Below are 26602 nucleotides of genomic sequence, written 5' to 3'. Positions count from 1 at the left end.
TCAAAACAAAAAATCAAGTTCAGATTTGAAATTAACAGTTGACCCAGCTTCGTTTGACATTTGCAGAGAGAGTTCCTAACTTCCACTATCCTTCAAGTTTATAGGTATTTCCTCACTTCACTTGAAAGATTCGCCTCTTGTTTTTTTTTAGATTAGGACCCCTTGCCCTGGATTTCCCAACCACTGCAAATAGTTTCTATCAACTCTATCAGTTCTTTTTTTATCTCTTGAAAACTTGAATCAGTCTATTTCTTAGCCCTATAAATTTTAAGGTAAACATAACACTGCATTACTTATTTGTAATTTAACCCTTAGGGTTCGGGTATCATTCTGACAAATTTATCATATCCTTCCTAAGAGTGTGATGTCTGCAATTGCTATTAATATTTTCACTGTGATCTAAAAAGAGTTTTCTCTAACAGCCATATATACTTAACTTTTACGAAACAATTTGAAATAATGATTAGAAAATCATTGCAGTGGATATCTAAATTTCCATTTTGTGTCAAGCTTCATCATTAATTACATGTTACAAAATTACCACTTATTTCCCCATGACACCTTGTTAATTTTAAGAGTACAATTGTATATTGCTGTCAAACTAGACTTGGTTTTCTACTGTAAGTTTGCTTTCCACTTGCAAGTCAGTTGAGACATTTTCGTAATTTATACTTACTGCAAGTCTGAGGAATACCTGGTTTATCACTATTTTTAATGTTGTATATGCAGTTGAAAATGTTGAAAGAAATAATTGTGACTTTATTACTTAGAGCTTACTGAGTGGTAATCACAATTAAATACCAGCAAATTACAGTATACATAATAAGAGATGCTGTGTCATTTCAATTAAGTTGGATTTTTGTTATTTTTTTCAGTTGCCACAAGACACGAGAATCTCTGCTTAGTTCCTCCAGTGGATTTCTTAACTACCGTGGAATTTTGAATTGGGCTGTGGTTGTACTGGTAGGTACTATGCTGAGGTCTAGCTGAGAAAACAATAGCGAGAACTATATTACGTGCATTTACAATGTTTTATTTCGATTTAACAGACAGGAGAGAGTTACAAATGTCTTTTTTTTAATACTCTTTCGTGTTATTGACCTTGGCAATGCTTTTATGTGACAACTTTGTTTTGTTCTCTTCATATTAAAATTAACAATTCCCATATTAAGTAGTTAGTGTGAATTTAATGTTTCTGAATTAGACTTCCTGAAATTTCAAATTTTTATGCCATTTACAAAAGTACGAATGAGAAAGAAGCAGGAGTAAGCTGCATGAGAATTCCATATTATTTACTACCCTATGGATGAAGAAATTTCATCTCATCTCCGTCCTTTATGGCCAACTCCTTTATTCTAAGATTGTGACCTCTGACTCTGGGCACCTTAAATTGGAGGGGAACCAATATCCTGGATTGGCTCATGTTTAAACTAGGCTGGCAAGGGGTGGGACCCAAAGCGTAGTGTGACAGATGGGATAGTTGAGGTAAGTATAAATGTTAAAGCAAGCAAGTTTAGTAGACAGGACAGGCAGGGGCTAGACATGGAGTGAGGAAGGTCTGATAGAATATACTGGATTTATTTTAATGTCTGATAGGTAAAGCAGAGGAACTTAGGACATGGATTAGTGCATGGGACGTATAGCCATAACAGAAACATGGTTGAGGGATGGGCTGGACCAGCAGTGCAGTGCTCTGGAGTACACATGCTACAGGCATGATAGAGATGGAGATAAGAGAGGTGAGGGAGTTGTGTTTTTCATTAGGGAAAACATCATGGCAATGCTCAGGGAGGATATTCTTGGGGGAATCATCTGGTGAGGCGATATTGGTGGAACTTAGAAATAATATGGGAATGATTGCCTTGCTGGTTTATATTATAGGCTGACCAATAGTCCACAGGAATTAGAGGAGCAAATATGCAGGAAAATTGCAGGTACCTGTAAGAAAAATAGGGTTGTAGTATTAGGAGATTTCAACTTCCCTCCTGTTGACTGGGACTGCCATATTGCCAATAGCTTGGATGGGGTGGAATTTGTTAAATGTGTCCAGGAAAGTTTTCTCAAGCAACATGTAAATGGCCCTACTAGAAAGGGGGCAACATTGGACCTCCTTTTGGGAAATGAGGCAGATGACTAGGCTTCAGGTAGCAGAACCCAAGGTTTTACCCTATCATTGTCAAGATGATCTTGCCGGACATATTGGGTCCTGTAGGTGGAGGTGTCAGCTTGTCTGATCTTTTGCATTCTGAAAAAGTAATTGTAGGCAGGTGAGGATGGCATTGGATCCACAATGATCCAACCCAATAGCTTAACAGCATATGAACATTCAAATTCTTTGCAGTTTTAGCCACCTCCAAGTTGATATACATATATATTTATAAAATTGATATTAACTTATTTTGTTGAACACTCATGACAACCAAAAAATCCCCCAAACTGAACCAAAAGTAAAAACTGAAAAACTCAAGCCATGATTTGACACCATGGTATATTCATGACATGTATTGTTAATACTTACCTCAACGTTTCCCTTCAGCCATCTATATTAGTGATGACTGATGTCATTGAAGTTATTTTAAACGATGCAATTTTGCATTATGATTTGACAGGTTCATTTGCTGTGGAACTGCATTGAAATGATGCACAATGAATGACCTTCCGGGTGGGAGGGCAAGAGCGGCAGTCGTTGTGTAAATGATGATCCATTAGATTAGATTTAGATTTAGAAGAGTTAGATTTTTAGGGCAAATTTTTTTTTTGATGCAGTGGAGTAGTAATTTAATTGTTTGAAAATACCCAAAAAAGAATTCATTAATTTGTAGATGTTAGGTGTTGTAATATTCCAGAAGAATTTACTTGTATACAAAAAAATATTAGATATCACTGTGCTGGATACTGGAGGAATTTTCATCAAGTAAGGAGTAAATATCATTCATAGCCTACAATCGTGTAAACCATAGGATATTTAACACTGAAAGAATACAAGATTGATATATTTCATATTAATTGGGACAAACTTTTCTGCAAGCCTACTGTACATGGCATTAGAAAGATGCAGGAGATTTACTATAAGGTACAGCTTTTATTTTAATAGGTAAATATATTAATGTTAATCACCTTATTTTTTTTACAGATTTTGACACATACACATATGGTTTTTGAAAATTTGATCACGTACGTATTGCACCTACAATTATTAATATTACTAAGATGAATAAGGATTTTGTAACTATTAATCCTACCATTTGAAAATTGATTTTCTACTAATCTGTATTGTTACATTTCATGGGACTATGAAAGCCTTTGCTGATGTAGACTGATGTCTCGAGTCAGTTTTCTGCCCCCATGGGTGTTTTCAAATTAACTCATTCCTTCTCTAAGGCTTTCAAACTAACTTCTTACTTCAAGTAGGATTATATCTTTTCCATCCATGAAAAGAATTTCAATAAAATCTGAGTTTGAGAGTTATCTATCAGTTACGTGCAAACCAAACCAATCAGGCAGTATTGTTTAATTTTAAAAAATAGTCAGCCTGAAACTGCTGACATTGACAAAATTGTGCTAGTGCAAAAGTTTGAGTTGTAGCCTTTTTTCACCAAGACTGAACCATGCCTTGATTTAAAGGAACAAACATCAAACCAAAATTGGAAATCCTGAGAATTTCCTTCACTATTACAGTTGATGCACAACCTAGAGACACTAAAACTTACCAAAGTAGAATAGACATTATCACCAAAAATACTGTACCAATAGAACAGGGGTTTTCTCTGTAATATATCTATTATAGCAATTTTTTCCAAGTTTGTCATAATGAACATTGTTTAGTTTGTAGGTTCGGGTGTGATATTAATGACAACTAAAGTATCTACACAGGTACGGAATCCTTGTGGATCCAGTTCAGATTATTGCATTTGCTTTGAGTGACCCCAACACTTGGCCGGGTTCATATCTGATTATTGGTGAGTGGCACCACTTGGGTTAAAATGAAATTTTGTTTTAATTTGAATATGTTATTCGAATGAATGTATTAAATGCTCATGCATTTTAAATAGATCTTACTTTTTTTGAAAAACTAATGTTAATGATATTTTAAAACTTGCTATATTTAGCCAAAAGATAAGCAAAATTAAAAGCTCATTCAGCAAAGCTATGAATCTAATCTTTTAATTTTGAACACATTCTTTAGATAGCTACAAGCATAAGTTGTCTTAACCAGGGATAAAGATATTTCCCAAAAAAAATACACCATTGATCTGCCACTCTTCCTTATGTTCTATTACTCACAGCAACATAAATACTCATTCTTGAGTTTGTAACCTACTCAACTTATTTCTGCATAGCAGTACTGACATTGTGAGGTTTATGGTTACATTGTACTGAAGAATAAAATCACACTCATTTCAATGAAGCTGATGTGTTTCCAAGAGCTGCATTCAATGTTATGTCACCTGTACATCCAATAACTAAGACGCCTAAATCAGTATCTGCACACAACCTTTTATATTTTAAATTACCTTAGTCAGTCAAGTGAGGACATAAAGACATTTTGATTACTTAACAGGTCGTGCATCTTTGTATTTTGGGCCATGATTTCCTGGTACTAAGGAGATTTTGTTTTCGGGTTCTTGCCTTTAATATTGGAGAATTGAGTATTGCATTTCAGTGAAAGGTTAAAAGACATTTTCAGTTGCAGCTAAGTGATTCTTTTTTCCCCATGTTCCAATAGTGGAGACCTCATCAAGATGAAAATTCTTTCATAAAACTGAAATGGAATACAGTGTTTAGTTTTAGGTACCCACTCTCAGGAAAGATGTATTTACCATGGAAGGGAATCAGTGCAGACTCACCAGAATTGATCCAGACTTAGTTAAATTATAAAGATGGGTTTCAAAACCTAGGTCATATTTCCTTGTGTTTAGAAATTTGAGGATGATTTAATCAAGGTAATTAAATGATAAATACATTCATTAAGACTGATACCAAGAAATAATTTCTCACGAATGGAAAGATGACTAAGAATTGTAAGCAAAAAGTAGAAGTGGATGAAAATTTATGTGTTGGCAAAATGTAAATAGTGGTGTTTCCTAGGATTTGTATTGGGATATCATTCCTTTTACATAAATTATTTGAGTTTGAACTTTGAGTGAATAATATCAACAGTTGATGGCAGAAATAAGGGGCATTCTATTATGAAGAAAAATGTAAGGAAGTACAGAACATCATGGATTGCTTACAGGAAGGGGGAAATATGTGGAAAGCATAGTTTAATACAGGTAAATGCAAACTGTTGCACTTTTGTAAATAATAGAGAACAAATATTAAAACTGCTAATGGAGCTGAGAGGGAGGACTGCAAGTAATCAAATTTAGTGCATTATTTTGCCTTTCCACTAGGTGTTATCTTTGCATTTAGTTAAAGTAATCAAACAGTTTGTTTATTAAAAATCCCTGTAATGCAAATAATGATAAAGACATTGAGGAGGTAACTGTTGGAGTACTGTGTAGTGTGTTAGGCATACCATAAAAATAAGTACTGGAGACAAATAGTTCTCTGAGCTAACAATGGGGATCAAAGGTTGCAGCTTGATGAACAACTATCTTCTGCTCTTTGAGGCAAAAGATTACAGGAAAATTGTGAGTTTGAGAGGATAAATATAACAAAAATTTATTTCCATTGATCAGTGAATTGATGAGACTTCTTTGGATTATATATTCAACATATTATAAAACAAATGAACTAACATGATAACAAGACATAATAAAATGGAGGAGAGCTTGAAAAGAGGATTTCTTTAGTAGAGGCACTTGAGTGATGGAAGATTAAGTACGCAATTTATGAATTTATTAACATCATTAAATGTTAGTGTGAGGCAGTCATCCCAATTAAATAATAGCTTCATTAATATAAATGTTGTATCAAAATCATCAATGTGACCAATTTTTCTCTTTCAGTATCAAATATATTTATCCTCATTGCTCTTCATACAGAAAGATCTCTGTCAGCAGTAAGTGTATCTCCATCACTAAATTTTAATTTTTTTATAAAGATGTTGTTTTCTAGGAACCTGAAATAAAGTGATTTTTAGTAGAGAAGCCAAATAATTTGTGTTGAAAATCAAAATAACTGGATGCTGGAAATCTGGAAAAAAAATAGAAAATGATGGAAACACTCAGAAGGTCAGGCAGCATCTGCAGAAAAGGAAACAGTTAACATTTCAGGTCCAAGACCCTTTATCAGAACTGGAGAAGAGAAAAGACAAGTTAGTTTTCAGATTTAGTGTAGGTAGGGAAGGGATTTAGAGTAGGTATGGAGTGGGATGTAGAACTAAAGTGTCAGGCAAGCAAAAACTCAGGGTCACTCCTGCAGATTGAAGGCAGGTGCTCTGCAAAGCAATCAACTGGTAGGCATTTGGTTTCTCCAATGTAGAGGAAACCACATTGGGACCACCAACTACAATACATTAGATTGGGAGAAGTGTAGTGAATTGCTGCTTCATCTCAAATCTGTTTGGGTCCCTGGACAGGGAGAAGGGAAGAGGTGAAGCAACATGTGTTACAATTCCTGTGGTTTTATGGGGAAGTGCAAAAGGAACAATTCCTACAAAATGCTGAAAGGGAGGGGAGGGGAATATGTGCCTTGTGATAGAATCTTTTTGGAGCTGGCAGCAATTGTGATGGATGATCATTGAATACAGAGGCAGGTGGGATTGCAGGGGAGGGTCCAGGAAACTCTTGTTGCTCTGTCCTGGAGAAGAGTGGGTGAGAATGAAGATGTAGGAAATAGGTAAGATGTGGTCAAGGCCTCTGTTCACTGTGGTGGAGGAAGCCATGGTTCAAGAAGAAGGATGACATATCTAAGACAACTCTCCGGAAAGGCAGGGTAAGAGGAAGAATAGTCAAGATGGCTGTGGGAGTTTCAGCTTGTAATGGATGTGTAATAATTTCTGTTAAAATGAGTTTGATTAATGCAAAAGCAAATTAAAGTATTCTTCTTCTTCCTCTTCTGCTGCTTCTGCTTCCTCTCAACCTTCCCTTGGGATTAGGATGACTTTCTTTCACTTCAGTTCATAAGGTTCTGAGCTGTTGATAGGGACAAAGTAGGATCTGCAGTTGGATGAGGCAGGATGTGCCGGGGGGGACAAGTCAATCATAGTTTGTGAAATGACGTGTTCCTTTCACTGTCCATGCCAGGCTTCTGTGTGCTTCTTCTCCACTTTCAGTGATTCCCAGGAGTCAGTAGGGATGTTACAGATTTTTCCAAGGAGATCTTTGGGATGTTCTTGAATCTTTTCCTCCATCTGTCTGGAGATCTCTCTGCCATGAAAAGCTAGCTTGCTTTGCAAGTCTGGTGTCAAGTATTTGAACAATATGACTTGCCCAATAGAGCTGACTGAATGCAATTAGGGTCTCAATTCTGAGTGACCTTAGAAAGGGTACATGTTAGTGCTACCCTGCCAGTGGATTTAAGAGACAGCATTAGTTGTGTATTTTCAGTGCCTTAAAATCCCTAAAGTAGGCAGATCAAACCTCAGAAATATATAGGAGGGTGGGAATCAATGTAGCTCAGTAAATCAAGGGTTTTATGGTCTGGATAACATGTACCACTTACCATATCTTGGGAACCACCTCTCAGCGAAGTTAGACATCGATCATATTCACTATAACCTTCAGTATGCCAGCAAACCCTTTGACCATCTGAGGAAAAAAGTGTTTAAAGATTAAGACCTCAAACATTTAACTTTTAATGCACCGATCATGTAGTTCAACAGAATTTAAATTTTTTAAACTTCTTTATTTAAAAGTAAATGCTTGCATCCATGGTTATTATCTCTTACTCATTTCCTTTAATGTATGATGAATCAAAATATTATCAAAGGGTCTGATTTTAACAGACTATTTACTAGTTCCACCTGTGTTACCTATGTTGATGGAATCTCGTGAGTAGCATTGACCAGGTGCTTAGACGAGCAGATTAGAGGGGGAAGGTCATGCAACTTGTTAATTGTCAGAGATTTATAGTATTGTGGGATGAGGGAAGTTGGGATATAAAAGGGCTGATTTAATTTGTATATTGTCATCAGAACCTCCAGTTGGAACTGGAGGTTCAGATGACAATATACAAATTACAGTAAATCAGCTGAGCCTGTCGCCAAACATATGAGCTGTTTAGACTGAAAAAGGCTCCCTCCAGTTTGGTGCTTTGAGCAGCAATTGCAGGTAGTCTTTTCCTGCTAAAGAGAAGGAAGAATGCTAGTAAATGTGTTTCATTTCGTGTGTGTATGTGAGATGGGTGCCATGGCTAAACAGCTATAGGTGTACAAAAGTGTGTGAGTGCTGCAGTACTTGTGTTTTGTATATGTGCCTGGCTACACTTATCTTGGTCAGTCAAGCACAGTTTATTGGTATCGGTTTATTATTGTCACTTATACTGAGGTACAGTGAAAAACTTGTCTTGCATACCGTTCATACAGATCAATTCATTACACAGTGCATTGGGGTAGTACAGGGGAAAAACAATAACAGACTACAGAGTAAAGTATCACAGCTACAGGGAAGTGCATTGTCATAAGAAAGTAGATTGTGAGATCAAGAGTACATCTCATCGTATAAGGGAACCGTTCAATAGTCTTATCACAGTGGGATAGAAGCTGTCCTTGAGCCTAGTAGTATGTGCCCTCAGGCTACTGTATCTTCTGCCTCATGAGAGAGGGGAGAAGAGAGAATGACCCGGGTGGGTGGGGTCTTTGATGATGCTGGCTACTTCACCAAGGCAGTGAGAGGTAGAGATGGAGTCCATAGAGGGGAGGCTGGTTTCCATGATGTGCTGGGCTGTGTCCACAACTCTGCAGTTTCTTGCGGTCCTGGGCATAGCAGTTGCCATACCAAGCTGTGATGCATCCAGATAGAATGCTCTCTATGATGCATCAATAAAAATTGGTGAGTGTCAAAGGGGGGCACGCCAAATTTCTTTAGTTTTCTGAGGAAGTAGATGCACTGGTGAGCTTTCTTGGCTGTGACATCTATGTGGTTGGACCAGGACAGGTGATGTTCACTCCAAGGAACTTGAAGCTCTAAAACCTCTTAACCTCACAACCATTGATGTAGACAGGTGTATGTACACTGCCCCCTTTCCTGAAATCAATGACCAGCTCTTTTGTTTTGCTGACATTGAGGGAAAGGTTATTGTCATGACACCATGTCACTAAGCTCTCTATCTCCTTCCTGTACTCTGACTCATCATTATTTGAGATATGGCCTACTATGGTGGTATCATCTGCAAACTTGTGGATGGAGTTAGAGCACAATCTGGCCATGCAGTCATGAGCATATAGGGAACAGAGTAGAGGGCTGAGGACGCAGCCTTGTGGGGAACCAGCAAGAAGATATGGGGAAAATATAAATTATATTGCCTTTATAAACATTTACAAAAATGGTACTGCGTTGGAAGGGGGAAGCTGCACCCATGTATCCTGGTGATGTTTGCATAAGGCTTTCTTTTGCATAGTGCATTAATTAACAAATTGATTAACTAACAAATTAATTAACTGTGGATGTCAACCTCCATTAATTAACATGTAGCCAACTCTCAAAGAAAGCTAACCACTTAAATAAAAATTGCTGGAAGTTACTGAAGAGCAAGCTTACGACTTTATAAATTACTTCTGCAACAAGGAATGGGTAATGCAGTGCCTCACTTCAGATATTCAGCTCTTTTGCTACTCTTTCCCATTATTGCTTCACCTGACCCTTTGTGGACTTCCTAGACCCCTAACATGAACCTCTTTGGTTCAGTTGACCTCTTCCACAAGGTGTTCAGGTTGACATCTGTGAATCTGGGGACACACTCCCATCCCTGTGTCAGATCCTAGGCAACCAACAGCATGAAGTGAAGTCGTAAGCTTGCTCTTCAGTGACTTCCAGCAGTGATGACATTTAAGTGGTTAGCTTTCTTTGAGTGTTGGCTACATGTTAGTTAATGGAGGTTGACATCCACAGTTGCGTTTGTTAATTAATACGCTATGCAGAAGAAAACCTTATGCGAACATCACCAGGATACATGGGTGCAGCTTCCCCCTACCAACGCAGTACCATTTTTGTAAATGTTTTTAAGGGCAATAGAGTTTATATTTTCCCCACATCTTCTTGCTCTTTAAGCCTAATTGAGCTTGACAAAAACATTGACCACATATTGTACATACAGCATGCACTAATTTAGAATTCATAGTAAGTAATTGATCTTCACTCTGAAGAAGTGGTTCAGCTGTTATTTTCTTAAGTAGCAGCCATTCTTTAACTCTGGTGATTTGGGCTGGTATACAATTGTAGTCCAACAAATGACTTTGCATTGGGAAAATAATTGAAAACTTAATGTCCAGTTGGTCGGTAATTACACATTTTTTTCTCAAAATAACAAACTTACTAGTATCATAGTATTATCCTATAAATTCTACATGGATTACAATTGTTCCATGGGAAGAGACATAGCAGATGTATGACTTTTCTCTTAGGATATGTCTAATGTATTGTAAGATCTTTATCCATGTATACATTGATTTTTTTTAATATGGACTTTTTCTGATTTATACTCATTTGCTTGGAAGCAGCTACAGTTAGCAGATTGGAAAAAGTTAGAAATGTGGTTAAACTTAACAGGTTTTATTTATATATTGCAGCTTGCAATGAGTGAAAAAATGGGATATACTATCCAGATGATCAATCTTGGAGCAGTTTTATTTATACCACTATTTGTGCTTAAAGTATTGACAACATCTACTGCAGGTTAGAAACTCTTTCAGTGTTTCATATATTACACCTTGGTTTCCAGGATTTAAAATTCACCATTTCTCATCCCCTTCTCTTTCTCTCACTTGTTTTCTCCCTCTGCCTCTCACTTCTTTCTCTCGTTTGTTCTCTCTCTTTTCTTTCATTCACATGTTCTCTTTCTCATTTATTTCTGTCAGTTTTATTGTTCCTTTTTACATATTTTACACCATTGACTTAATCTCTAAAACTATTGATAGAATGGTATGGGTACTATTAAATGCTCAAAACATACCATCTCCACCATGGCGTGAATACTTAGAGAAAGGAATGGAATACTCTGTAATTGAAGCAAATAGTAGTTCAGCTTTCAGATTTGAAGGCAATAAAAGTGTCTTCGTAAAATATAAAGCACCTCCATAAAATATCTTGGCCCAAAATTGATAGTCTAAAAAGGTGCATTAAAACAACACTGAGCCAATTTAGTATGAGGCTTCCCAGCAGTGAAGTTTTATTATGTATGCTGTCCAAGATATACTGTGCAAAAGTGCAGGCCTTGCATACTTTGTGTGCTCATAGGTCTTTACTCTGCTAGTTCCAGTATCATAGAGTTAGCTGAGGAAATAATCTGGTCTACGGAACAACATGGAAGGAGGGTGGAATTAAGAGGATCAAGTTCAGGTTAGTTGGTGGGAGATTCGGACTGGGATTCATGATTGGCAGTCAGTCAGATTAAAGGTTAGGAATTGGCAGTTACACCAGAGATTGGAGGTTGGTGATTGGATTATATATTGGTCAGATAGCAGACTGGAGGATGCTGGTTGATCTGAGTTTGGTGGTCAGTTGATCGGTTAGTCATGGCTTAGTCAATCAATTAGCTAATGGGGATGATCAGGGCTGATGGTTGTTGAACAGGTAATCAGGGGTCAGGAGTGGTATTTGGTCAGACAGGTGATTGCAAGTTGGGGGGGTGTGGGGGAGGGAATGAGGATCAGACAGGCTATCTGGGGATAGCAAGGAACCTGGTTGGCGCGTGGTGCATATACAGGCGATAGGGAACCTGGAGGCTATGACCAGTGATATTGGAATGGGAACAAAAAGGATTGGGGCAGGAGAACAAACAGCAAGAAAACTATTTAAAAGAGGGCCAGCTAGATGATAATGAAAGCCACAGACTCTTCAGACAGTGGACCCAATAAAACCCAATTTTTCATGTGTGACACCTACATTGTTAATGGGCAAAAAGGATCTAGTGCAATGATACCAAATGATCACTAAAATGTGCCATGTGATGGAATTTCTATGTCCCTCAAAGGAAACTTGTTGAAATAATTACAAGATCTTTGAGAGCCAATTTTCCCTGTTTGACCTCCAATGAATGTCTGTCGGATGCACACTCATTTGCACGATCTTAATGAATCCCAGGCAATCCTGTGCAATGTTATTAGGGAAGATGTCCAACATTATAGGTAGTAGATACCTTGATTTCCTTTTCACTGCTCAGTTGCAAGTGAGGAGGAAAACCTCTACTGTAGAAAGTTCTTACTTTCCAAGCGGATAGTTTATATCCAGAGCAAATTTAGGAGAAAACTTTTTTTTTGGGCCAACTTGACATCTGGAAAATTCCGCTGGTTCGATTACTCTTTGGAATTAGATGCTTACAACATTGCAAATTCATTTTTTGCAGGGGTAGTTTGAGAAGGAAATTAGATCAATGTGTGTGAAAGAATCCATTATACAATAATTGTATGCAGAGCAAATGTTATGGGCTATATGATCTTTATACACTCAGACATTTCTTAAGTTATAAGATCACTAAAGCCATCATTTTATTTGAAACAGTGGGCTAGTAATTCAGTTGCTTCAATTTTTAGGTACCTGTGGAATGGTAGATAAATTTCCCAACACTTAATTAATGAGATCCAGGATGTTTTAATTGGATTTTAGGTCTTATTGGCCAAATATGCTTTTTGGAAAGTAACAATTGAAGCATGAGCGGTATTAAGGGGCCTGGTGCTCATTGAGGAAATGCAGTGATAGAGAGCCAATGCTCATGGGAAAGAATGACTGGTATGGACTGAGGATACTTTAACAATTATGAAACAGGGAGTAGGATGAAGCAGGTCATTTTCAATTTGGGAGGCTGTGACCAGTGAGGTGTGACAGGAATCAGTGCTGATGCATCATATTTTATGTTAATGATTTGGATGAGGGGAACAAGCATAATATCTCCATGTCTGCTGATGTTACAAAGCTAGGTTGCAGTGTGGCATGAGGAGGATACAGACAGGCTTTGGGGGATATAAACGGGTTCACTGAATGGGTAAGGAGAAGGTGGATTATAATGTGAGATCATGCAATTTGGTAGGACAAATAGAAAGACAAATTTTTTTAATGGTGAAAGATTAAAAGTTGTTTCTGTTTGGAGAGACCCTGGTTCCTTGTATCTGAATCACTGAAAGTTAACATGCTGGTACAGCAAGCAGTTATGAAGACAAATGGTTTGTTGGTCTTTATTTATGAGGATTTAAGTTCAATAGCACAGATGCCTTATTCTAATTATATTTGGCCCTGGTGTGACTGCATCTGGAATATTGTGTACCAGTCTGGTTCTACCTAAGAAAGCCTAGGATTTGACAGTTTGTTGGATTTGGAGAGATTCAGTACCTGGGCCTATACTGACTTTAGAAGAAAGAGAGGTGATCTCATTAAAGCACACAAAATTCCAATGGGATTTGACCAGATAGATGTAGTCAGGTTTTACCTGGCTGGGTTGCCCAGAACCAGGGATCACAGTCTCAAAATAAGGACAGAAGTGAGAAGAAAGGTCTTTATTTGAAGGATAGAGAATTACTGGAATTCAGCAGAGGGTTGTGGAAACATAGTAGGATTGAATATATGAGTGGGAGTGGATTGGAGTGTATTAGCTATTGGGAGATGTTGGACAAACTTGGATTGTTTTCTCTGGAGCATCTGATACTAAGGGGTGACTTGGTGGAAGTATCTAACATTTATGAGCGGCATAGTTAGGTTTGATTGACGTGGTGGTGGTGGAGGAGGAGGAGGAAACAGATACGATAGCAATGTCTAAGAGGCATTTATACAAAAATATGAGCAGGCAGGGAATATACGATGATGGACCACGTGCAAACACACGGGATTACTTTAGATTGGCATTACGGTCTACAGACATTTATGGCCGGAGGGCCTGTTCCTGTGCTGTACTGTTCTATTAGTAGGCCATTTGACCCTTTGAGTTTGCTGTATCATTCATTATGATCATGGCTGATTATTTATCTCAATACTGTATTTCCACTCTCTCTGCATAACTCTTGAGGTCTTTTGTTTCTAGAAATTTATCTATACCTTTCTTAAAACTATTCAGCAACTTGCCCTTTACTGCTCTCTGGAATTGAATTCCACATTTTCACCATCCTCTGAGTTAAAACATTTCTCCTCGCCTTGGTCTTAAATCTCTTGTCCTGTAACCTGATACTATGAGTCTTTGTTCCAGACACTCCTGTCAGGAGAAACATCCTCCTCGTATCCAGTCTGTCTAGCTATGTCTGAACTTTGTAAGTTTCAATTAAATGCTATCTCATTCTTCTAAGCTCCACTGAATACAAACCTTACTGACTTAACCTAGATGACACTCCTGTCGTCCTAGAAATCAGTCTGGTGACCCTTTGCTGCACTCCTTCTATGGCAATTATATCTTGGTACGGAGGCCAAAACTGCATACAATATTCCAAATGTGATCTCACCAAGGCCCTGTATGATTTTAGTAAGATATCTTTGCTCCTATAGTCAATTTCTCTTGCATTGAAGGCCTATATCAGTTGCCTTCCTACTTGCTTGCTATGCAAGTAGGTTTGCTATCAGTGACTCCTATACAAGGACATCCCAGTCCCTTTGTACATTAATCTATCCCCATTTGAACACCATTTAAGTAATGTGCCACCTTTCAGTTCTTCCAACTGAGGTGGATAACTTTTACCTGCATCTGCTATGGTTTTGCCCACTCATGCAATTTAAGTCACCTTGAAAGTTCAATTCATAATCCCAATCAGTTTTGTGTTCTCGACAAACATTGAAATAATGCATTTGATTCTTTCATCTATATTATTGATATATATGACAACTGAGAGCCAAGTACTGATCCCTGTGGTACCCTGCTAGTTACTGCTTGCCACCCAGAAAATAATCCATTTATTCTTGGTGCGTTTCTGGTCTATTAGCCAATTTCAATCCATGCCAATACTTGCATTCAAGACCATGTGCTTTAATTTTGCACATAATCTTTTGTGTGGGACTTTATCAAAATCTTCCTGAAAATCCAAATACACCATGTCTACTGGTTCTCTCGTGTCCATTCTGCCAACTGCATCCTCAAAAAACTCAACTAGGTTTGTCAAATAGTATTTATCTTTCTGAAATCCATGCTGACCCAAAACATGGAAACACTGTTCTTGATGTGTTCAAGACTGAGATTGATAGATTCCTAGATATTAAGGGAATGAAAGGATATGAGGTTAGTGCAGGAAAGTGGTGCTGAAGTAAAACATCAGCCATGACAAGTGGCCTGGTCCTGCTTCTATTTCTCATGTTCTTGCCTTTAAACTGGTTCATGAAGGAAAACACTTCCTCTTCCAAGCTAGGCATTTAAAAAAAAAACATTATTTGGTTGCATGAACTGCTTTGGGGGCCTACCCGTCTTGTGGCAAGTCCTTAGATTTGCATTAGATGTGTTAATTTAAAATGAAAAAAGTCTGAAACTTAACTGAACAATAGGCACTGCATATGTCAGTTTTTCTTTGGACTCCAACATTTGAACAGATGGTGTTCTCCTCATAATAAACATGTGTCTCCTGCTGCTACAGTCAACATCTTGGAGATTGTTAATTGTCCAGAAAACTGGTAGTTGTTCCAAACTGCAACAAAGACATTGAGAACATTAGTCAGCATTAAGTTGCATCACAGAATTATAGGATACATAATCAAGAATTAAGAACAGCTTCATCCCCACTTTTATCAGCCTCCTGAATCAATCACCTCTTTTACATCCCCTTCCCAGTAGTGCTACCACCTTCTAGGACTCTTAATTCTACCTTCATTTATTACTTTTGTTATTGTCACCTTAGCATTTCTTTTTGCACTACTTTTGATTGCACTGTAATCTTTGCACCATTCAGTTGTTTTGCCCTCGTCAGTATTTATTGTTGTATCTATTATTACTGTGTATACTGTTTACTCTGTGAGCTTTACACGAGCAAGGAATGCCATTACAATATGGTGTATGTGACAATAAACTGATCTGAATCTGATTTGGATCCATAGTATTAATTTTTGAGGCACAGTGGATTCCATTTTAATTCCAAAATTGTATCTGATGCATGCAACTACATGTATGATTCAGGTCTTGCTAGATGCAATATGGGTAAGGATGTTAGAGTGTGCACAGCTCAAAGTCAATAGAAGTATGCATATTAGGCAGATATCAATGACAGTGCACATAGCACAGCCCTTTGGAACTGAACACTCTGTCTGATTTCCTTTCTTAATCATGCATAGTTGACTATATGCTTGCAGCCAGGAAGACCCCTTTCAGACTCCTGATTCCTCTGCAACCATTGCATATAAAGGGATCAACAATTTTTAGATTAAATCCTTTTTGCTTTCTGCTGGTTTTATGTACTTGATGCTGTTTAGAGTTCTATAAAGTTGCTTAATTCTGCAAAGTGTGGCATTACAGTGCTAAAAGCACTTTACCAGGTTTCTACACAACCTCAGTTACCTCCTTAAATGGACTAGTTGGGAATAGTGAGGGCACTTGCCAAAGTGGAAGTGGTGGGAGGACAGTGCTGTCATCCTGAGAAAGGGCAAAAGATACATGCTGCATGGAACATCTGCCATTCATAATCCTATTAATCTATTTGAGCACAGATTCCTCCCTTGCTCTGTAATCCTGCAAGTTCCAAATAATACAGCCAAAAACACAGACGTGTGATTTTTTTTCTTCATCAGAGCAAGCTGACCTTCATAATGGAGGTCTCAGTTTCCACTGCAGCACCCAGACATTGCTTAGGTTTTACATGGAAACTGAGACATCATCTTTGGATCCACCACAGAGGTGCTAATGAAATTGCTGCCATACTGAAAAGAATGATTTCCAAGCTTTGCAGAAAGTTCTATCCAAAGTTCAAGCTCCTTTTACTGTGCCAGACACCTCCTCTCTCCATAGCATTACATCTTTGGTGCACTGGCAGACCAACCAAATACAAAGGTTTCACTTCTTTCTTCTGAAGCCTGTTCCACTGAAGCATTCATCCGAGTTCAGTGCAATCTCACACTAGATAGAGCACACCTCTATGGTTTTCTTCTGCCATGCTCTGGCTAAAGCCATTTGTCAGCCAATGTCTTATTATGCTAGATGCCACCTCTGAAGAAATTCTGCAGTGTCAGTATCTAGGCTGATAACTTTGAATATGCTATCTTTGATTGCTCTTTCATCATTCATAGGTCAGGTTGCATTTCTTGGGTTCAGAGTGATTGGAAAATTCTGTAGCCTGCTTTTTGTCATGTTGTGCCATTATTATATTATTTATCCACATCAAAATGACCTTCATTATCAGCTCCTGCTGCAATGTACCTCCCTTTCAAGAGGTGCAGTCTGAGTTTAGTTAGTCCAGGCTATCATTATAAGGTGATACTCAGCTTGCAGTCAGTCAGTAGAGGTCAGCACTGTCTGCATGCACTATGATGTTAATTAAAAACACCAAGTTGAGATACTGCCTATATCAGAATCTGCTAGCATGGGTTAATTAATCCTGTGTAGGATCCCCACATATTTTCAGCGACTTTCAAATTTAGTCCGTAGTAGAACAAAATATAACTGCTAGTAATGGAAGCTTCCCCCAGATGTAGGATTCCATTTCTGCACACAGATAGCCTTGAATGCTCTATTGCAGAACCATGGGGTATACATCAATAGGAATGGCTTCCAATGTTGAACATGAAGCAGGTATTTGATGACATGAGAATGCATTGTGAAGGTCCGCAACAAGTGTCTTGGCATCTGCAGTAATACTTCTACACTTTTATCAGTCCTCAATTTCTCCATTCTTTAACGTGGTCAAGGTTAGAAGCTATTTAAAATCGGTGGCTATCCCCCTGCAAATCTACCAGAAAGAAACATATACGTCACAGCAAAATTAAGACATTATCAAAACTATGCTTCCACAAGGGCATTAAAAGAAGAAAGTGTAATCACGTTCAAGCAACTTTTCTTTTGCCTGGCTCGGTCTAAAGTTGTCCTGGGTTATTACAAACTGAAAGTCTTAGAATTGCTGCCATCTGCTCCATATCCCACAATTTTCCTGCACAGTGGAGCCAATGCATGAAGCCATTTTCAGTGGTAGCAGAGAAATATGAAACATGAAGAAAAAAACAAGATGGTATGGCAAGAAAAAGTAAAGCTAATGTCTCCTGCTTATTTCCTGTACTCCAAGAGCAATTCATTACAGAGTTCTTTGCCAAGGCATGTCCTGGTCTTATGGCCATTTGCACTTTCCTAACATTAGCCCCAGACTTTTCAACATCCTTATTACTACCTGTACTTTAGTTGTATGTAGTTCTATTTTTAGTTAGTTGTCAACAAATAACATACAAGTGGCACACCATAAATTATATAAATAACTAATTGATATTGATCATTAAAAGATTCACCAGCTAATGTTCATCCCATTCTCGTTGTTGTTTTTAATTGTTACATACACATTTTGGTGTTCCTATGAGTTGTTACTATGGTAGCTGCTACATGCACGGTGGTGAATCTCCAGTGAGGGAACTAGAAGTGGCAAAGGACAGTGACCTAGGGACCCTTAGACCTGAGAGAACTTGACCACTTCCAGGAGATTTTAGCCAGATGGCAGTCTGGAAACCAGATTGTGTAATGGTTTGAGTCCTGATGAGTGTTGAGAGGTACCATCATCCTATGAGAGGACAGCACACACCTCCCTACTTGCATCACTGCCACGTGTATAGGGATGTGCATAAGTACTTGGACAGAGCTGCTACAAACCAAACTCCATGGGGGAAGGGGAGGAATAGGGAGGACAGGTAACATGCAATGACAGCACTGAAATACAATTCAAGGAGATGCAGGTCATGGTAGAGTTTTCTGGATCTCTGTCCCTACACACTGTAATACATGTTAGGAATACCAAGGTGGTCAGATGTATGAATATTTTGACCTCTCACTCTGCTGCTTGACTTCCCATTGAATCCAGGGATGTTGTAGAGTGTTCCATAAGATACTTACAAGCTGGATACATTTCATACTGGCCCTCAGCTTTACACCAACCATAAATGGCACATCCTGCAATGGCCCTATTCATGCATTTTTATTTCTGTGTTAATGTTTTAAATCAATGGCAGTTTCATATGTTTTCAGATAAAAACACATAATCAGAGGCATTTGTCATGGTTGAAAATTCTTTCTTGGCCCCATCTCATTCAATTAATGAAAATAATGTAATACTGTGGGAATGAGCAATAGAAACTAAAATATCAAATCACAGGCCCAGAACACAAAAATAATTAAATAAAAAATTACTCATTATATCATTGTTTTTCTCCTTCTCCCTTTTGGATTGTCTATGCATGCAGTTGGATCAGCAATGGTACTAACAGTGCACAGCATTATTTTCATGAAGTTGTACTCGTACCATGAGGTGAATAGGTGGCTTCGTGAAGAATGGGCACCTTTAGGTCTAAAGTCAGCCATGAAACAACCAGGTATATCTATATTAAATATTTTCAAGTAGTTTTATAGATTTTTTTCTCAGATTCTTTTGTCATTTTATGACTTATTAACGTACCAAATATCTTTACAGGCATTACATCATGTGTATTTGGAAATGGTGAAAATAACGGTAATAGGAACAATGTAGATGAAGTAATTACTTATCCAGACAACCTGACAGTGAGAGGTATAGGTTTTAATCTTTTTTGAAGCCTATAATGCAATGCAACTATTTATTTATATGGAAAAGGGGAGGAGTGGTTTATTCATTTACCAAATCCCATTTTCAATTTATATTGATTTAGATTTTCTTTTCAGCAGTAAGTTGGAATTTTAGCTAAAGAATAAAGCTGTTTTCCACAACCGTATTAAAAAAATGATAAGGTCAAGAATAAGGTGATATAATTTCATCTTGAAGCCAAAACTGCACTTATTTTTATGGGGATAGCTCCTTTAATGGCTTATTCATATAGGGGCTTTTATTTACTGCATGTCAATGTTTATTTTTGTTTATGGAGCTGGGTATTCTTTGTGAGGGGTTTTACAGGACCTCACTGCTGAGCTTGGAGCTAACTCCAGCCAGCAATTTGATCCCTGAAGAGCTGCACACAGTAAGTAAAACAATATATTTGAAGTAATAACATTTCAAGTAACAGTTATCAGGATAGTACTACTAGAATAGAGACAAGAAGATATAATACAGAAAGAGCATAGATTTGAGAGATCTCTTAAAAAGAACATCTTTTCCTGTAGTCTGTTTAATTACTATTAATTACCATCTTCTCATACAAGACTGATGCCAATTTCACCCATCTGAGGAAGCCTTAAGTTTAACTCCATCCTACTCGTCCTCCTTGTAGCAAATATGAGATCAAAACTCATCACATAAAAGGTAATTGCAGTATACTTGATGTTCTTCTAACAGCCCTGGCACATGTTCTTTTTGCTCTTTCAACTGGCACAAAATATTTATTGTATTTTGTTATGTTGGGATTTGAGTTAATGCCTTCAGTCAAATTGCAAACAAAGAAACTTTTTACTACCTTATTGGCAGATTCATCACAGTGTAAATTGATTCTAATAATTGTACATTTCTCGATTTTTTTTTTTGTTCAGTGCTATAGTACTCAAAGTGGACAATGAAGGAAAACTACATTTAGTTTTAGTGTAACTTTAATTGTTATCACCAGTCAATGAAATGTAATTTTTTGTGAATCTTCTTTTTAGATCTTTACTATTTTTTGTTGGCACCAACCCTCTGTTACCAGATGAATTTCCCAAGATCTGCAAAAATACGGATACGATTCCTTCTGAGACGTCTATTTGAAATGGTGAGAAGCTGAATGCACTGCTCTGGAACAACACATCTCTTTCAAGGCTTCTTGCATTGTGTTCCATATGTTGCTACAAGGGTGGGTGGATAACTACATTTAGTGCAAACAAGAACAATCTCTGGTGAACCTTCCTTCAACTTTACCTTCCCAATTATTAAGATATACCTGACCTCACAATCGGCTTTTATTGCCTGCCACAAAAATGAAAGCCTACTGGGAACAACATGAGTTTCTGTCAAGTAACCAACATTCTTTAGTCATCTTACCAGAAGTAAACTGGTCTTGTACATTTATATAAGGTCTTCTCACTTAAATATTTCGGTGTTATTCGCACTGGTTAATGTGTGAAATACTGAGTATGTTTCAAAGGTCATTCACTGGAATATTTAGCATAAGGAGGTGAAAGGTGAACTGGCTGCTTGTTTTGTGCTGTATTTTTTTTCATGCAATAAGTAAATTGAAACACAATGACTGTTTAAGTCGAGGAAAGTGGAAGGTAATGGAACTGTTAGCTTTGCTGTAGATAGACTTGAAGGGCTGAATAACTTCCACCTGTGGTGTAACAATTCTGTAATTCTAATTCTATGATCTTATGATAAGCATTGAAAGAGAAGAACTAGTTGACAAAAAAGTGACCTTATTAAAAAGAGATAATCAATATCTTGGCAACAAAATAACCATTTTGGTGTGGGCTTCCTCTGAAGCACCTATTCCAAATTATTGCAGTACATCTAAATATAGCAAGATTTCATTGAAATAGAACCTAGGGTTGTGATGAATCCACTGTATGGGAAGTTTACTGTCTCTCAGTGCCAGGCATTTCAGGGTGTTTGACCTGATAAATTATTATCTAATGGACATAAGTCACTCTGAAGAAACCTATGCACAGCTCCTGAGAAACAAGATAGGTGACTCTGGGTCTGTAGGCACTCTGCACAGATATTTACTACTGAGTAACTCTTAACCTTTCTGGATTCATAACAGCTTCATGACAATTCTCTGAAATTCCTTGTCCACCCCACCTAATTCTGATATTCCATATCTTCAACCTGAAGGAGCAGACAAATTAAGTGTTCTTTGGTATCCAGTATCTCCCAGCGCTTCCTGGAGGGTTTGATACAAATTCCGGTAAAAGTACAGCGATATCCAAACAAAATGTCTATATTTATCAATAAGCAAGATGCTGGAGGAACTCAGTGGGTCAGGCAGCATCTGAGGAAATGGACAGTCAATGTTTTGGGTTCAGACTCTTCATCTAGGCGTAGCATTGATCATCTTGTTTGTTGCTCCAGATTCTGGAATCTGTAGTCTCTTGTGTCTCTATATTTATCAAAGTTTTCTTTTTTTAATAGATTCTGTTGATCTGTTTATTGTGGTGACTTCCAATTTAAAATGTGCTTTAAATGATTCCAGCTTGTACCAGAATGCAAGGAAATAGTAGGAGTAGGCCACCTGGTTCCTCAAGCCTGTCTAGCCATTCAATGTGATCATGTCCCAGGTTTCAACTCCCTTTCTGTTAGCAATTCTCAATAATCCTGAATTCCCTGATCTTTCAAAAAAATATCTGCCTCCTCTAAGTACCTCAAATAATTTAGCCTCCACAACTCTCTGGACTAGAGAATTCCAGAGATTTATTTAGTACTGCTCAGCACACCTAGCACTGAATGTTTCTTTGGTTGCCTCATGTGAAAATGGCATTGGGATTGGTGTTGATATTTTGGGATCCTAGTCTAAACATTAGAAATGAAGCTTTGTCTGCCCTTTTCAAGGCCTATAATTTCTCCAACACTTTTCCCAATCTTTCTTGTCACGATGTTGCATCTCGCTATCAACAAACTTCCTGCAGGAGTGTCGTGAATTTTCAGAACTAATGGGACATGCAGCTATGAAACCTTAGACCTGGTGCAAACTCATGGTATGTTGGGCCCTCCATGGTGCTTCTGACACCTGGAGTACCTACAGCAGTCACTTAAAGGCACTCTCAACAGCAATGCCATCTTTACAGAATCTTCCAAAATCACTGGAAAATTAAGCAAATTAACATCACTGTCCTTCCACAGTCAGACGTGCCTAGCACTGAGGTACCAGTTAGTTGGCTATATTGAACAGATCATGTTGTTCACATGCTCAATATCCTGTGAATTGTCACTGGAGAGTTCACCATTGGGACAAAGAAAGGATCCAAGGATGTGCTCAAAACCTCCTTGATGAATTGCAATATCCCCACTGAATCTGTGGAATCTTTGATCATGACAATTCAAAGTGGTGAAGGAGTACTTCGGGTGATGTTGAGAATATTGGGTCTATGCATGGGAATTACACAGAAGCCTTGTGTAAACAGTGAAGGAGTGCATTACCCCACAAAGTACCCACCTGCCCCATCTATGGAAAAGTCTGAAGTTCTATTGTCAGCCTCATCATCTACCTTGGAATACATAAAACTGGAGTGGAAACAAGTCATCCATGACCTTGAGGGACTGCTTAAGGAAGTAAGAGAAAAGCAAAACAGTAATGCCTTGATAAAGAAAATAATCAATGATGCCAATTGATGGAACTTGCATCTTAGATGCTCTTTTGGGACTTGCCCTATCACTGCCTGTCTTGTGGGCAGCTATCTGAATATGCCAGAAGACACTTCCATGAGGAGATGAATTTCCCTAAATGGTCATGCAGACTTGCAACTAAAGTAAAGAATCACTTCTTGGAAAGTAATGGAACTGTTCGTGATTCTGAAACATTTAGCTGCATTGTACATTCATTTAACAGGCTAATACAAAGCTACTCACAGGATCTCCCAACATTTTGTGCATACTTGCATTATGGAAATCATTGCCAGGATTAGCAAGTTATAGGTTTTGCATTGGAAAGGAAGTTCTATTAGAAACAATCCCTCTAATTTAAACTGTCAGTGCTGTCGCTTTCACCTCACATCTGGAATTGCTCTTCTGTCAATGTTTTGACAGTTACTAACTAAACTTAGTTTGTCCTACTCTTTGTGTATAGCACATAGCTATGCAATTTTCCACATTGTCAGGTTGCCCCTAGCTTTGTAGGCGTGTGGCATAGTGGTGCAGCAGTAGGCACTGCAGTGTAACAGTTCCAGGGACCTGGATTTGATCTTGACATCAGGTGTTATCAGTGTGGAATTTTCACAAACTTCCCGTGACTGTGTGGGTTTCCACTGGGTTCTCTTATTTCTTCCCACATCCCAACATAGGTTATTGGCCACTATAAATTACCCTGTAGCATTGGCAGATAGCAAAAAGAATCAAAGGGGAGTTGATGGGTGTATAGAAGGGAATGAGTTGCAGGGGCACAGGGAACTGAAGAGTGGGTGAATGGGACTGATGGGTTTTGCTCTGTTGGGTGCTGGCATGGATCTAATGGGCTAAATGGACTCTTGTGTTACAATAAATAAGAAGCTGTACTGGAACAGCTTGGCTGGAGGCACTAGTAGTTCTGTAGTAATTGTCAAGGTCTGATGCCTTTGCTATATCTGATGCACTTGGCCATTTCCTGATGTCATATGGAGGGAATCAAATTGGCTGGACTGCCTTCAGAGAAGGTTGAGATAGATCAAACAATTGGCTCAACTGGTTGAAGGTGATTGGAAATGTTTTAATCTTTGCCTTTTGAATTCAAACTCTGGGCTCTGCCATCATTGAGGATGGGGATTTTCATGCAGCATCCTCCTGTTAACTGTTTTATTGTATAGATTGTTCACATTGAATATACCATTTTTCAAGAAGTGCTGGTGCCTCATAATATTCTATCCACCCAGTTGTTTACTCAGCATGTGGTGCATAGAGCATTAAATGTTTATTATAACAAGTTGACTTCACAGTAAGATCAGCCAATAGCTATAAACGCTGTAAGCTTTTGATTCTCTCCTATCTCTCTTTCCTGCTTGGAAACACTCCTTGAAAACCATCTCTTCAAAATAATGATTGTCTGCCTTTTCCTTCTGTATCTTTATATCAAAAGTTGTTTGATAACCCCCACCCCCACCAAGTGCCAGAGATTAAGTTCTGGTACCTTAAAAACATTGTGAGTATTCTTCTTGGTGATGTGGATGTAGCTAAGTACCCTGTTTAATTTTACAAGCATTACTTTACTGAACTCAAAATAATAATTTTATTTCTTTTTTACAAGCAGTATTTTAGTTAGTAGTGTTTGTCAGTAAGACTGGTGAGGTGAAAGGGTACAATATTACCAGTATCTTCTTTATTTTTCCTTAAAATATACTGTAATAATTTGATAATCTTTTAAAACTCTCTCTCCCGTATTCCAGTTTTTTCTGATTCATCTTTTTGTTGGACTGATTCAGCAGGTAAGATTGGAATTACAAGTAGTGTACATTCAATGAAGGCATCTGAGCTAAAAGCATAATATTTCTGGTATTTCACTTTTGTTGTTCTCTACAGATAGATTCTTACACAGATATAATGGGGAAGATTTTCATCCTGCAACCTGGGAGTTAAACTGGCGCTGCAGAGTGCTCACTTTCCATTATAGAAGCTGCCATATCAATTTCAGTTTCTACACCCAAATCCCAAGTCAAAAATCTATCTTGATGATTATTCTGTGTTTGACAATAAGTTTTTTCTCATGAAAACATTGCTTTGAGGAGTTGTTTCTATAAAATATGTGCAGACAATTATGCTAGAGTGTAATTCTCATGATAAATGTTAGTGTAAATCTAGCTAGTAAGAAAGATAGTACAACTGTCAGAAATTTGAACCATTTTTAGAGCATATGCATAGTACATATTCATGCAATTACTTGCTATGATAATGAATATTTTCATTTCACAGGATGATTAATATTTTAATTTCAATAATGAAACAAGTTAATTTGAGGTAGATCCAAATACTTTAAACTAAGAAAACATTATTAGATTATAGATTTTCTATATATATCTAGACTTTTACTTAAAACAGGTCTCAATATAATACAAGCAAATAGGATGAAAATTGGTTTTATTATTGTGTGTTGAAGGCAATCACAGTAATAAAGCCAAATAACCCAACTATTCCAATACACGGGAATGAATGTTACATTGCAATTTCATTATGTCGGCTTCTAAGTCCATTGGGGAAATATATATATTGGATTGGAGTCTCAGAAGATATTACCATCAAACCAGGAAGGCAAATATCACCGTTTCCACTTGCATATAAATTGAATTTGAAAATGTTGCCTAGAGGAAAAGTTAAAGGTACATAGATTTAAGTGAGAAGAATAAACACTTCTAATTGTTGGAAAATTTCGTAGGTAAATATCACAAAGCTGAAAAATATACAGTATATAATAAATCACTACTAGAGCTGAGAGGATGTTATGTGTGCACAAATATATCCAAATCCACTATCTGGCAATGCATTGCACTTGCATGCAGAAGTGTTGTAAAACTATGCTACTCAACTAGTAATGACCCTACATTGTTTTTTTTCTTCAGATATAAAGCTTTATTTTTAGGAAAAAAGATATATTTTGTGTACTTTTCAGACATGACTACTGGATTATCCAAGATATGTACATCAAGAAAATATTTCAAAGGGTATTCAAGCAAATACTTCCCACCACTCTGTCTTTCACCTCCCCTTCCTTAGAATCCTATGTCTGCATTAAACTAAGAAGAGTTGCATTCTCGGTTCTGACAAAGAATCGCAGGCCCAAGATATTGACTGTTTCTCTTTCTACAG

The 26602-nt window shown here is 37.7% G+C and overlaps 1 protein-coding gene across 1 annotated transcript in view; it reads left to right on the top strand.

Annotated features, from left to right (window-relative positions):
* LOC127577505 (diacylglycerol O-acyltransferase 1-like) overlaps window positions 1-26602 on the top strand; it is a 68841-nt gene that overhangs the window by 9194 nt on the left and 33045 nt on the right. The window contains exons 2-9 of the mRNA XM_052028738.1: window positions 876-963; window positions 3134-3174; window positions 3874-3959; window positions 5952-6004; window positions 10673-10778; window positions 19428-19556; window positions 19655-19750; window positions 20791-20894. Coding sequence (XP_051884698.1) covers window positions 876-963; window positions 3134-3174; window positions 3874-3959; window positions 5952-6004; window positions 10673-10778; window positions 19428-19556; window positions 19655-19750; window positions 20791-20894 — 703 coding nt within the window. The remainder of the gene's footprint in view (window positions 1-875; window positions 964-3133; window positions 3175-3873; window positions 3960-5951; window positions 6005-10672; window positions 10779-19427; window positions 19557-19654; window positions 19751-20790; window positions 20895-26602) is intronic.

This window comes from Pristis pectinata, chromosome 13 (genome assembly GCF_009764475.1).
Source record: "Pristis pectinata isolate sPriPec2 chromosome 13, sPriPec2.1.pri, whole genome shotgun sequence".
NCBI classification, from domain to species: Eukaryota; Metazoa; Chordata; class Chondrichthyes; order Rhinopristiformes; family Pristidae; genus Pristis; species Pristis pectinata.
This window is presented reverse-complemented; position numbering and strand designations above follow the sequence as displayed.